Raw genomic sequence first — 12,941 nt, 5'->3', positions numbered from 1 at the left:
CGTCTTACGGGTTTGGAACGACATGAGGGTGAGTAATTAATGACAACAATTTCATTTTTAGGTGAAATATGCATTCATTTAATGCATTTGCAAACACTACTGATGGTTTCCAAACAGGTTTCCCTATTGCCAATTATGTCTCTGCACATTAAAAGGGAAAAGAAGTATTTCACTCAAGTATTTTGACATTAATTTCAGCTTTTAAATAATTTTTGGTGCATGAAAAGCAAGTGTTGAATTATTATTCATATCAATACATGCCTTTAGATATTGTAGCTTTAATTTCTCTTCTTCAATGTTTCTTCGTTTCTTTTCTATCCCCTCTCGAATTCTTCTTTTGTCCTGTTGAGAAATCAGAGTCATCTTATGTAAAGTAAAAAATATCCTAAACCTTTTTTTTATTTCACCTTGACCCCCTTATTCTTTTGTTGTTTATTTTTCTATAAGTGGCGTTTAATGTCTTGCTATTAACACAAGCATGCATGCTAGAGAGAATTAATACAGTCTTTTTGAGAGGAAGGCTTTGCAGCATTATTTTTAACTCTCTAATAAACCATGACTTCATGTATAAAATGAACAGCTCAAAGGCTGAGTGTGGACAGAAATAGCACATGGACCGATTTCTCCATAAACACTCTTCAAGTGTTCTTTAATAGAGTTCATATACTGACAGAAACCAACAAACGTTTAAGCAGATAAACATAGATTAATCTCTTGCGTGGCCAGTAATGGTTGAGTGGTTCATATCATTAAGGCTATCGAAGTGTTAAGACTACATTGTTAAGAGAGTTACTTTTTCCTGATTTTAGTTAAATAACACAATAAAAACTGTCACCTTATCAAGGTTACCAGACATAACAATGCAAAATTCATGTGTTATATACTGTACATGTTTCAGACAGGTTTTGTGAGTATCAACTTGACAACAAAGCCAAATAACAATATATACAGTGATAATATTTCACTTGCCAATGTAAAACCTCAATTCCCTATTACACAAAACCAAAAAGAATACAAATCCAGCCTGATACTCACTGTTATAGCCTGCAGTCTCGCTCGCAGCAGGGTTTCTTCCTCCATTATGATCCTGACACAGAAAGAAAGAGAGAGGGATAAACAACCTATTCTTGCTAACAACCTACCGTCAATGTCTGTCTAGAAGACTAAGAACAGGTTGGTAAAAAAGAAGTATTTCACTCAAGTATTTTGACATTAATTTCAGCTTTTAAATAATTTTTGGTGCATGAAAAGCAAGTGTTGATCAGATTTATGAAAAGATTAAGCTGAATACAGCGAGTTAAAACATTACAGTGCTCTGTAAATATCTGCTTTGTACTTTTGTCCAGTGCAGTATTGATGTCATATACCCTGAACTTCATTCAAGGCCATTTCTCGGATGTTTGGACTTGCAGAGCAAATGTTGTTGGGGTAAGAATAGCCTGCTAAAGACAGACCTCACCCCCCTACAGAAATAAATACGATATACACTCTGCTGTCACAGGTGGACTGCAAGGTTACATGGCATTCAAACTACGACATTTAGTTACGAAACACACATGAATGACAAAGCTCTCTGGGGCCAAGAATAGAATATGACGTATGAATGTGATCTACGAGAAAAAAAAAAAAAGTGTTTCTTTCCCCCATGTTGTCATATTTTCTATTGAAATTTGTGGCAATTTGTTATTATTTTATTTTATTTTATTTTTCCATACATTCATTTGTTATTTATTATTAATAATTTCCACTATTTTCCATTTTACTTTGCATTTCTTAATATAAAACTTAAGTAAAAATAAAATAAAGTTTACTGTCAACTTTTAGGTGTACACTAACATACAGGCTTCAAAGCCAATGCATATGGGCAAAAAGTCACAGATGTAGATTTCAAGAGGTCACATCTTTTGAAAAACATCAAACTGTCAATATTACAATCAATATTTCCTGGTTTTGCCCCTCTTTCTCTGGCTGAAGTGTGATTTGTGCCCCGTCTGACAAATAAAGAGTTGTGGAAAACAGTGGAGAGGCCATTGCGACATGCGTGCTAAGCACTGTCACGTGTGGCCTTTGGTTAAAATGTCAAGCTTGTTATGTCCATTTCTTAAACACAAACTGTTTTGAAGGCATGTGATGTCTTAGATGAGGGTCCATCTGACAGCAAATGTGTACAGGCTGCCCTAAATGTAATAATGCCTGCTCAGATTGCACCCGTCTGCTCTGGTTAGTGACTGTGCACCTAATGCTATCTAACAAACAGATCTACAACAAAGCAAACAAGCACATGTTTTGTGATCTAACGCCACTAGTGACCTTAACACATACCGTCAGTGTCTTATTTGCCCTGCAGATTCTCAAGAGAACCAGGAACTCGCAAACAAAAATGACATTTCCCCTGATGACACTGGTGTTCGTGCTGATAGCGACCCATCATCTCTTTAAATGTCTTACCACTTAACAAGATGCCTTACTAATTTGAGGTGCAGCTTAAGTGGTATATGGCAGAGAGAGATGCATTTACCCACATTAGTGCATCAGGTTTTGTGAGAATGTGCACTCAGAGATGTGCCTGTCCTCACATACCCTTTTACACTTAAAAAAAATAAGCATTAGGATTAAATAGTATATTTAGAATCAAACAAATATTTCTGAATAAAACTAGGATGACCAGTGACAGTCATTTAATGCACTAAAAATAGATTTATTTATTTATTAACAAAATAAATTAAAAATAATAAATTATTAAATCTGCTTTCAATAACAAATACTTTACATGGTATTTTGGCTATGGTACCATGATAATATTGTGTTTTACTGGACAAGAACAAGGACAAGAATTACACAACCAATTAAAAGTTTAGACACTACTTATTTAACATTATTTTGGGCTAATATTTTCCAGTAATCAAAGCTGAAAATAACAAATTTATTATGTATAGAAATTACACATTCATTTATTATTATTAATATCACCCCAAAGGTTTTTTCCCTTTGATCGCATATTTCTTATTGAAACAGAAAATTTGTGGAGAGACATATTCAAATATTTATTATTAATAATTACTAATATTTTCAGTTTTTTAAAATTAAGTAATTAAGGCTATAAAACAACAAATGAATGTATGGGAATTAGAAATAAAATAAAATAAAATAAAATAATCCAGTCATTCTATAGTGAATATTTTTTGTTGTTGTTGTGAAAATTTGTAATAATTAATTACAGAATTTCATAAGCATTTAGAACAGTCAACAATTTAAAATAAAATAAAATAATCCATTCATTCTATAGTGTATATATATTTTTCTAAAAGTTGTGAAAATTTGTAATAATTAATTAAAGAATTTTTATAAGCATTTAGATCATTGTTTAAGATCCTTAGAAATGCATAACGTTTTGACTAGTTGTGTACTTTGCGCCATTAAACAAACAAACAAACAAAACAGTATATTAATATGTTCATCATTTAGTATTTCTATCTGATATTGTCACTCTTCTATCCATAGTTCCGCCACACTATAGTAATAGCGCTACAACAAATTTCCAATGAGACCAAGTAGTGACACAAGAGAATTATCCATTATAGTAAAAAAAAAGCAGTCTACAGGCATGAGAGCTTTAGTTTCATTCACAGTACAATAATGAGCTCACAGTCACAGTTAGTTGTACTGTGGTTATACAGGGCAGGTCAGGGAACGGCTCCTCGCCTCAGAAGACATTTACCTGAGTTTAATCTGACCTATTTCTCTGTCCTGCTGCTGTCCCTACTCTAAAAATACCACACCAGCCATGAACAATAATAGAGCAAAATACTTTGTGGTTTATATGACTTCAAACTGCTTTGTTTAATTTTGAATGAAAGCTACTTTAATTTTATAACTGCAGTGTTTAAAAAATGCTCACAGAGAAGAGCTATTTTATGCAATAAATCTGAATAAATTATGCCTGCGAGTGGGCGGATATTATAAACACATGTATGCGCGCACATACACACACTCACATACACCCACATGTGTGAATGAAAGCTACTTTAATTTTATAACTGCAGTGTTTAAAAAATGCTCACAGAGAAGAGCTATTTTATGCAATAAATCTGAATAAATTATGCCTGCAAGTGGGCGGATATTATAAACACATGTATGCGCGCACATACACACACTCACATACACCCACATGTGCTTCTGCATATAAATGTCTCCCAGTTTAATGTTCCAAAGCACTCCAGATCCACAGACTGGAACTCTAATTCATGCATCCAGAATTCCGATGCATTATCATTCCTCTGTGCCTCAGTCAGCTCAGATTACAGCAGCCTGCCAGGGTTCCAAGAGGGAATTAAGATGCCCTGTGTGGCGACAAACAGGAGAAGGTCATGCTGGTTAGTCCTGCCCACGCTGCTTCTCACTGCCAGGCCTGAGATGGGTGCTGTCCGTCTCACAGCTGGACTGTCAGCACAGGCTGAACGCTGGCTGAGTTATGGGCAAACGCTGGCCCTCAACCTCTCCTCATGTTTGAGAACCATCAGCTGTTAAAATATCCACTCCTCTCCTCCTCCTCCTGCTTTCCAGACCATGCCAATCACTTTCTTTCTTCCTTTCCATCTCTCTGATTGCATGACTCAAGCCTCAAGTATACTGCATGGTATAGTCATAGTATGAGATGGCAATACTGCTATATATGTACTGTTAATGTGATATATCTATATGCTTATGGAGTTACCACATATAGATTTTCTATAATTTTCCCAGATTTTCATAATAATAGGATTAAGATTTTTAACAGTTGTGTTATAGAGATTGTACTATAATTTCTAGCTTAGCATATGTGAAAAATAAAAGAATTAATTTGAATTTGAATGACTTTCAGATATTAAATATTTTATGACTTTCCATTTAAAAAATACTTTTTAAAAAATCTTATGATTTTCAAACATTCATTTAATCATGTTAATGTTAGAAAGACATTTACAGAAGATGATCTGTTAAATTAAATATAAATATATTAATTTATGACCTTTTAACATACAAAATTGTATTCACTATAAATAATTCTGTTATATAATTATTTTTAATATTTTATTAATATTATTCATTTTCATTACTTTTCAATTTTATTTCCAAGTCATGGAACTAATATCTTTTTTTTTTTTTAAATCAGAAATGTCTATAGTGGATATAATTTGGAATGATGATTATTAATTTTCATTACTTTTCTTTTCTTTTATTTTAAGTTCCCTACAGAAATTTTCTTGATGTACCATATTATTAATTTTGACAACTTTTGCTTTTTAAAATTACATAATATTACTGGGTTTTACATGGCCATGGGATCTCTGTATACACTATGAAATTTATTTATTGAATTAATGTATTTACATGAATATGGTAATCATTACATATACTGTAAATCCATGCAATTCATTGTACCACTACCATATCTAAAAACCAGGGTAAATCCATAGTATTTTATAATTATGGAATTACCATAAAATATAATATGACAAAACTATGACAATGGCTGATGGATACTATATACAGTAAATTATATACTTCATGGCATCACAGTACCATTTAAATGCCAAGGTATATGAATATAGTAAAAAAGTAATACCATGGTATATATCAAAGTACCACATATTACCATCAGTGAACCATAGTACCGACACAGCAACTTCAAAATCTGAAACGCAATAACTAAAAAATATCCTAATCCTGCTGTAATCACAGCAAACAGCCTCTCAGCCACAGACAGATGGACAGATCAGAAATCAAAGGTTTCACAGTGCATGATAATACTGATCAAACAACCCATCCTAACTGCCCGACCTCCCTCACCGCCTCATGTCATGACAGCTAGTAATCTCCAGTCTCTAATCTAATTTCTAATGGTTTAACAGTCAAATCCCTGGGGTCTGAAGCCCACAGTGTGTGGAAAACAGAATTAATCTGCCCACTGCCTGTTTCAAAGCATTCCCAAGTAATGACACTTAAAGGTGTTCTATTTGAGGAACTATTGAGATAAACCCTCAGATATGCATTAGTTTTCAATAATTCAACAGTCTAAAAAAAAAGTCTATAAAAAAGTATTACACAGCTCTCTGGAATACTTGATTCTGATTGGAAAATTGCAATCTTCTGCTGTCAAATATTTTGTATAATGACCGTTAAGCATTAATATCGACTGGTCCAGGTAACTTATTTTCTCTCACAAATCCTGGAAAAGGTCATATTTTACAGTTTTTCTCAATTGCTTTGGCTCAATTCTCGAATGAAACTTTTTTTTTCCCGAAACAATAAGTTCAGATCTCTGAAAAATTAGCTTCTTGTTCACATCAGATTGGAATTTCTTATTGATCTGAGCAAATTGCAAATGCTTTGGCACATGTGTGCAAACAGTAAGTACAATTGTCTGCATTTTTTTTTTTCTATGTACTATTGACTTTTCTCAACAAATATCAGATTTTTTATAAAACCTTCATTTCCATGGTTGACTGTCATGGTGAAAAAACAACTAAACATTTTGACCAGTGTGGCTCACACGATGACAAAAATACTTTATATTTTGGTGGCCTTGGCCAAATTACTGACACGATAACTAGGTTTTGAAGCATGAATGAAATGTTTTGGGTGAGTAACTACATTTTGCAGACATGCAATAAAGTTCTGAAGTTCCAGCAAACAGTTGTGACATTTGCACTCACAGTTTAGAGAATGTTAAGATTGTTTTGAAAAATGTGCCAAAGCAATTGAGAAAAACTGTAACAAATGGTTTAAATTTGATGTGTTTAATAGATTTGTTTAATGTCAAAGTCATGCAGTTGCTTTTTACTAACGTTTTGTTAAATAATAATAATTTCATAACATTACAAATTTCAAAAAACGTCTATTGATTAGAGAAGATTTTAAAATATGAATTTTACCTTTCAGCTTAAAAAATATTCACTAGATATTTCTGATATAAAATAGTACTGATTTCAGTACTTTTTCATGAATTTTAGTAAATAGTGAAATTCTATTTATTTTTAAAAGTCCATATTTTGAAATAATTTTAAGTATGAATTCATATATACACCATTTAAAAATTACTCAAATCAGATTGATGGAAATTTGTAACATAAATATATATTTTTTTTAAATTTGAGTGTACATAGCCATACTTTCTCTCATATTACACTGGTCTCTTTATTTTTACATAATAAAATAATTTCAACTCACATAATATGGATTTTATATTTACTTATAATAATAATAATTTGGTAACTAGCCCCATAATGAGACAGATAATGCACAATCAACCAGTCATTATCACAAAATAACCCACTCCGCTTCATGTTTAGGTCCTGATCACCCTGTCAGTATTTTCTTTTAAATGTAATGACCAGCTGACTAAACATTATAATCACTTAAACACTTTCAGAAACCCATCAGAATCAAATTCAAGAATGTATAAACTGAGATACATGAGTATCAAACGTGTATAGAAGCAGTGTGCTAGAATAATCACATGCAGTCTGATTCATATATGTGGGTGGAAGACAGAAGCACAGCCTCTCTCTCCCCTCTTGTGGTTTTCTGTGTGCGTACCGTTCGCAGGTACGAGCCTTTACAAGACTTCCTGTCACTCGGTGCGGTCAGCTGAAAGAGAGGGGGTGTCCCCGGCGAGGGTGATGCCATCACAATGACGCAATAAGCCTCCTGACACACAACAACAAACTGACCGTCTAAAAGTCAGACCCCATTAAATCAGTTGACAAAGGCTTTATGGATCTCCTGTCATCTAGTCAGGACGGCGGGCAAAAAGGCAGCAGGCTTAAAGGAATTAAAAGCTTACAAATCACTGACACACAACAAAACAGTTACTTTCATTCCAGCAAGTACAACATGATTGAACTAACCGGTTAACCAAGCAGCATAAGTCTTCCAAGTACTGTCAGATTGTTAAGTGACAAGCAGCAAATGACATTTAGACAGATAATATTGTCACATTAAGCTGAATGGCATTAAACAGACGATGTTTAGACAGAAACACACAGGGAACGACACTCACCGGTTGTCTTCTGCTGATGCTTTTAGTTGGGAAGTGCTGACCACAATTCAGTCCGTTCATTCCAGCATGGTTGCATGTGTGTGTAACGAGTGTGTGTGTGTCCAAGTGCAGTTACCGTAGGCTGAGGGTTGATCCTGTGTTACCATTCACTTCTACCATGTGTTAGCCCACGTACAACTGCAACACAATGTGCCTACACACACACACACACACACATATAGATCAGCTGTTGTTTCCCTGAGACGAACATGCTGACACACAATTTGCTAAATTACTCCTCTCCAAAATTAGTTAAAAAAAAAAAACAGCTCAATGGGTTCGCAAACACTCTTGGATTTTATCTAGGGCTTTGTCAAGTGTGTGTGTGTGTGCTATAGTGAACAACCCCCTGCTATGATGGTAATATTTTGTCTGTTTCTCTCTATAGCCTTCTCACTTTCATGTCACAGTAGTGATATGCAAATAACCAAGTTTCCATTCATGGCAGATGTTCAAACTAGGCACATTTTTTGTGAAGAAAAATCATTGTAAAACATATTTTGCACAGTTTAAACATAAAATATTTGTGCATCCTGGAAATGTTGCGTTACAAATGTGAATGATACCTATCACTATACGTGTGCGAGACGTGGTGTGCTAGAATATTTCTTAGCGATATGACTTATATATTAACAATATTCATCTTGTGGACAGTTCAAGGCAAAACCTCACATAACCTTATATTTAAGGAGCTGTATCTAGGGACCAGAATATCACAGATCACCATAGCAACCACCAGAACAACTTAGCAACTACAAAGAAACACTCAGAACACTTTATAACCAGTGAATTGAGCCATATCTGGGAAGCAGGATACCATAAATCATGATTTCATTCGTATCATTCATTGTAGCACTCGGCTAAAAACAGTCACCTTAGCAACTGCATAGCAACACCCTGGCAACCACCCAATTATGTTGCTGTTCAGTTGCTAGTGTGTTCTAGTGTGTTGCTTGCAACCACTCAGAACATCCTAGTAACTGCATAGCAATGTGTATAAACAATCAGAACACACTAGCAACCGCATAGCAACACCCTGACAACCACCAAGCTATGTTGCTATGCAGTGACTGTTTTTAAGCACATTGACATGCAGTTACTAGGATGTTCTAAGTGGTCGCTAGGGTGTTGCTAAAGCAAAAACTTAGAACATCCTAGCCCTGGCATCCTAGCAATGTGCCTAAAAACAGTCAAATCACCTTAGCAACTGCATAGCAGCACCCTGGCAACCACCCAACTATGTTGCTACATGATTGCTAGTGTGTTCTGATTGTTCTGTGCAGTTACTAGTATGTTCTATGTGGTTGCTAGGGTGTTGCTATGCAGTTGCTAAGTGCGAAAACAACCACTTAGAACACCCTAGTAACTGCATATCAATGTGCATAAACAGTCATAACATACTAGCAACCGTATAGCAACATCCTGGCAACCACCAAACTATGTTGCTATCTGGTGATTGTTTTAAGCACATTGCTATGCAGTTACAAGGATGTTCTAAGTGGTTGCTAGGGTGTTGCTAAAGCAATCACGTTGAACATCCTAGTCCTGACATCCTAGCAATGTGCCTAAAACAGTCAAAACACCTTAGCAACTGCATAGCAACACCCTAGCAACCACCCAACTATGTTGCTATGTGGTGACTGTTTTTAAGCACATTGCAATACAGTTACAAGGATGTTCTAAGTGGTTGCTAGGGTGTTGCTAAAGCAATCACGTTGAACATCCTAGTCCTGACATCCTAGCAATGTGCCTAAAACAGTCAAAACACCTTAGCAACTGCATAGCAACACCCTAGCAACCACCCAACTATGTTGCTATGTGGTGACTGTTTTTAAGCACATTGCAATACAGTTACTAGGATGTTCTAAGTGGTTGCTAGGGTGTAGCTAAAGCAATCACTTTGAACATCCTAGTCCTGACATCCTAGCAATGTGCCTAAAAACAGTCAAAACATCCTAGCAACTGAATAACAACACCTTGGCAACCACCCAACCTTCTTACTAAGCAATTGCTAGTGTGTTCTGATTGTTCTATGCAGTTACTAGTATGTTCTAAGTGATTGCTAGGGTGTTGCTATGCAGCTGCTAAGTGCGAAAGCAACCACTCAGAACACACTAGCAACCACACAGCAACATCCTGGCAACCACCCAACTATGTTGCTATGTGGTGACTGTTTTTAAGCACATTGTTATGCAGTTACTAGGATGTTCTATCTAGCAACACCCTAGCAACTAGTGGTTGCTGGGATGTCATTACTGTTTTTACGCACATTATTGCTAGGACTAGAATGTTCTAAGTGATCACTTTAGCAACACCCTAGCAACCACGTAGAACATTCTAGTAACTGCACAGCAGTGTGCTTAAAAACTGTCACTGTGTAGCAGCATAGTAGGGTGTTGCTATGCGGTTGCTAAGGTGTTCTGAGTGTTTCAGCACACTAGGACTAGAATGTTCTAAGTGATCACTTTAGCAACACCCTAGCAACCACGTAGAACATTCTAGTAACTGCACAGCAGTGCTTAAAAACTGTCACTGTGTAGCAGCATAGTAGGGTGTTCCTATGCGGTTGCTAAGGTGTTCTGAGTGTTTCAGCACATTGCTGTGCAGTTGCTAGGATGTTCTAAGGGGTTGCTAAGGTGATATATGATATTTCAGTCCCTAGATACGCTGTTCTTGGAGTGTTGGCTATTTGCTCCAGGTAGTCTATTTGAATCCCCAAGACCATTCTTGTTGTAATTAACTTGATGAGCTCAGAACTCATTATTTTTATATTGTTCTGCCCCCCGGCAAAAATCCTGTTTCTCATTATTGCCCTGATTAATCAAATCACACATTGTAGTTCATGTGTGTTCATTTATGCAACATTTGGGAAATTAAACTAAATAACCCTTGATGATCAAAAAGATAACTGTTCATCTGGCCACATGGATTTATTGATCGGATGTAATTCCTAATGTCTATGGTGAGCTAGATTTTGTGATCTGCTGTGTTGTGCGGCACGTGCTTTCACTCTACATTCATGAATCAGCAGCCTGGAGCTTGTACAAAAGTGTACATGGCAACGGGCTGAACCCATGCCAAGTTATTTGGTTCTAGTGTGCTAAAGATAGACGCACAGCACACGGGAAAGTCTGCACTGCGTGAGACTCCTAAACAATCAGCACCTGTACCTCTTACTGTAAAAACACTACACTAACAAGACACCTATGCTGAAGGAAACCGCTTAATAGAGGAGATCTGGTCCTACTGATAACCCATGGTATAGTGATAGTAACTGGATATATTACCATGGTACTTTGATATGTAGCATGGTACAGAATGAGTACCATAGTCATTTACCATGGTATCTAAAATGGTACTCCTAGGTACTTTGTGTTAACTACGTATACATATTACAAAAGTGCTGTGGATTGTACCATGGTGCAGTTATGGTGAAGGATGGTAAAACTATTGTATTTTGAAATGCACCATGGAATTTCCAAAAAAACGATATGATATGTATCAATGATACTACCATGGTACATGGTCTAAAATACCATTGTATTAGCACAGTACCAAGTCCAAAAAACTGTGATAGTAGTGAATTAAAGATTACCATATTATTTCTATGCCAGTATATTTATATGGTAGTCCTAGGTTCTTCAAAGAGTACCATGGTATTACCAGATTCTAAAAACTTTGTTATTATCACAGTACCATGAACAAAAAACATAGAAATACTATGGTATGTTTTGTAAGTGATAAAAGTGAACATCAGTGTTGTTTTGATGCACTTTGATATTTAAATGAGTACTGTACGATTGCCATATTCATGTACCATGTTATTTACATGGTACTAATGTACTTCAGATTCTACCATGATGTAGCATGGTACAGAATGATTACCATAGTCATACACCATGGTATCCAAAATAGTACTTCTAGGTACTTGGTGTTAGCCATGCTTACAAAAAGTACTGTATAGGTAGCATGGTATAGTGATGGTGCAGGATGATAATACTATTGAACTTCGAAATACACCATAGTACTTCCAAGAATATCAGTGTGCGTGGTGTGTGTCCCCTCGATGCGTGTGTGACATTATCTCTAAAAACCATAATACTATTGTATAGAATACTAATTTACAACAATAATCTTTAGTAATGCACTCTCTCTCACACACACACACATCAAGGGGACAGCTTGCAGGGTGAACACAGAAAACTGGAACATTACTGCAGGCTACGCCTCATACAACACCCTCGCAGCCTGCCACATTCCCGCTGGCCCTCTAATGAATGGAAACCCAGGGCAGATCTGTCACCAGAACGCTGTCCTGCACAGCCTGGAAATGGTAGAGCCAAGTTGCCTACACACAGTCTGTCATATAGGGGAGGAGAGCAGAAGAAATCAAAACATGTAAAATAAAACTGTACCTCCATTTGAACAGCTCTGAGAAACACAGACCTTTTACGAATCTGTCAGTTCCAGATGCAGTTGTGATGTTGAGAATTCAATTCGGCTGGACCCGCTGAATGACAGCTTGATGTGTTTGAAGCACCAGTCAATGTTTGTTTGTTGGCTCAGATAGATAGCCTCTCTTCCACAACCCTGCAGGAGAGCGATAGAGAAGAGAGGGGAAAAAGAGAAAGAGAGATCAGTAAATTCTTTTGTGAATGACATACAGTAGATAGATAGATAGATAGATAGATAGATAGATAGATAGAAGAAATATATTGTAGCTAGACAGACAGATAGGCAGCTCAGGCTCTAGGAATAATGAGATAGATAGATAGATAGATAGATAGATAGATAGATAGATAGATAGATAGATGAAATATATTGTAGCTAGACAGACAGATAGGCAGCAGAGATAGATAGA

At 36.0% G+C, this 12,941-nt stretch overlaps 1 protein-coding gene across 2 annotated transcripts in view; it reads right to left on the bottom strand.

The window, feature by feature from the left end:
• The window catches only part of LOC107677254 (uncharacterized), a 24,384-nt gene extending 16,198 nt beyond the window's left edge, over window positions 1-8,186 (bottom strand). The window contains exons 1-3 of one of the 2 annotated variants that reach the window (XM_016472081.1): window positions 8,042-8,186; window positions 1,036-1,087; window positions 262-342 (exon numbers count right to left, since the gene is read on the bottom strand). In XM_016472081.1, coding sequence (XP_016327567.1) covers window positions 262-342; window positions 1,036-1,080 — 126 coding nt within the window. In that variant the 5' untranslated portion in view covers window positions 1,081-1,087; window positions 8,042-8,186. Of the gene's footprint in view, window positions 1-261; window positions 343-1,035; window positions 1,088-7,578; window positions 8,009-8,041 lie in introns of those variants that run through there. The other variant, XM_016472082.1, reaches the window with a different exon arrangement.
• Window positions 8,187-12,941: the final 4,755 nt, after the last annotated feature.

This window comes from Sinocyclocheilus anshuiensis, unplaced genomic scaffold (assembly GCF_001515605.1).
Source record: "Sinocyclocheilus anshuiensis isolate Anshui unplaced genomic scaffold, SAMN03320099.WGS_v1.1 scaffold392, whole genome shotgun sequence".
Taxonomy (NCBI): domain Eukaryota; kingdom Metazoa; phylum Chordata; class Actinopteri; order Cypriniformes; family Cyprinidae; genus Sinocyclocheilus; species Sinocyclocheilus anshuiensis.
This window is presented reverse-complemented; position numbering and strand designations above follow the sequence as displayed.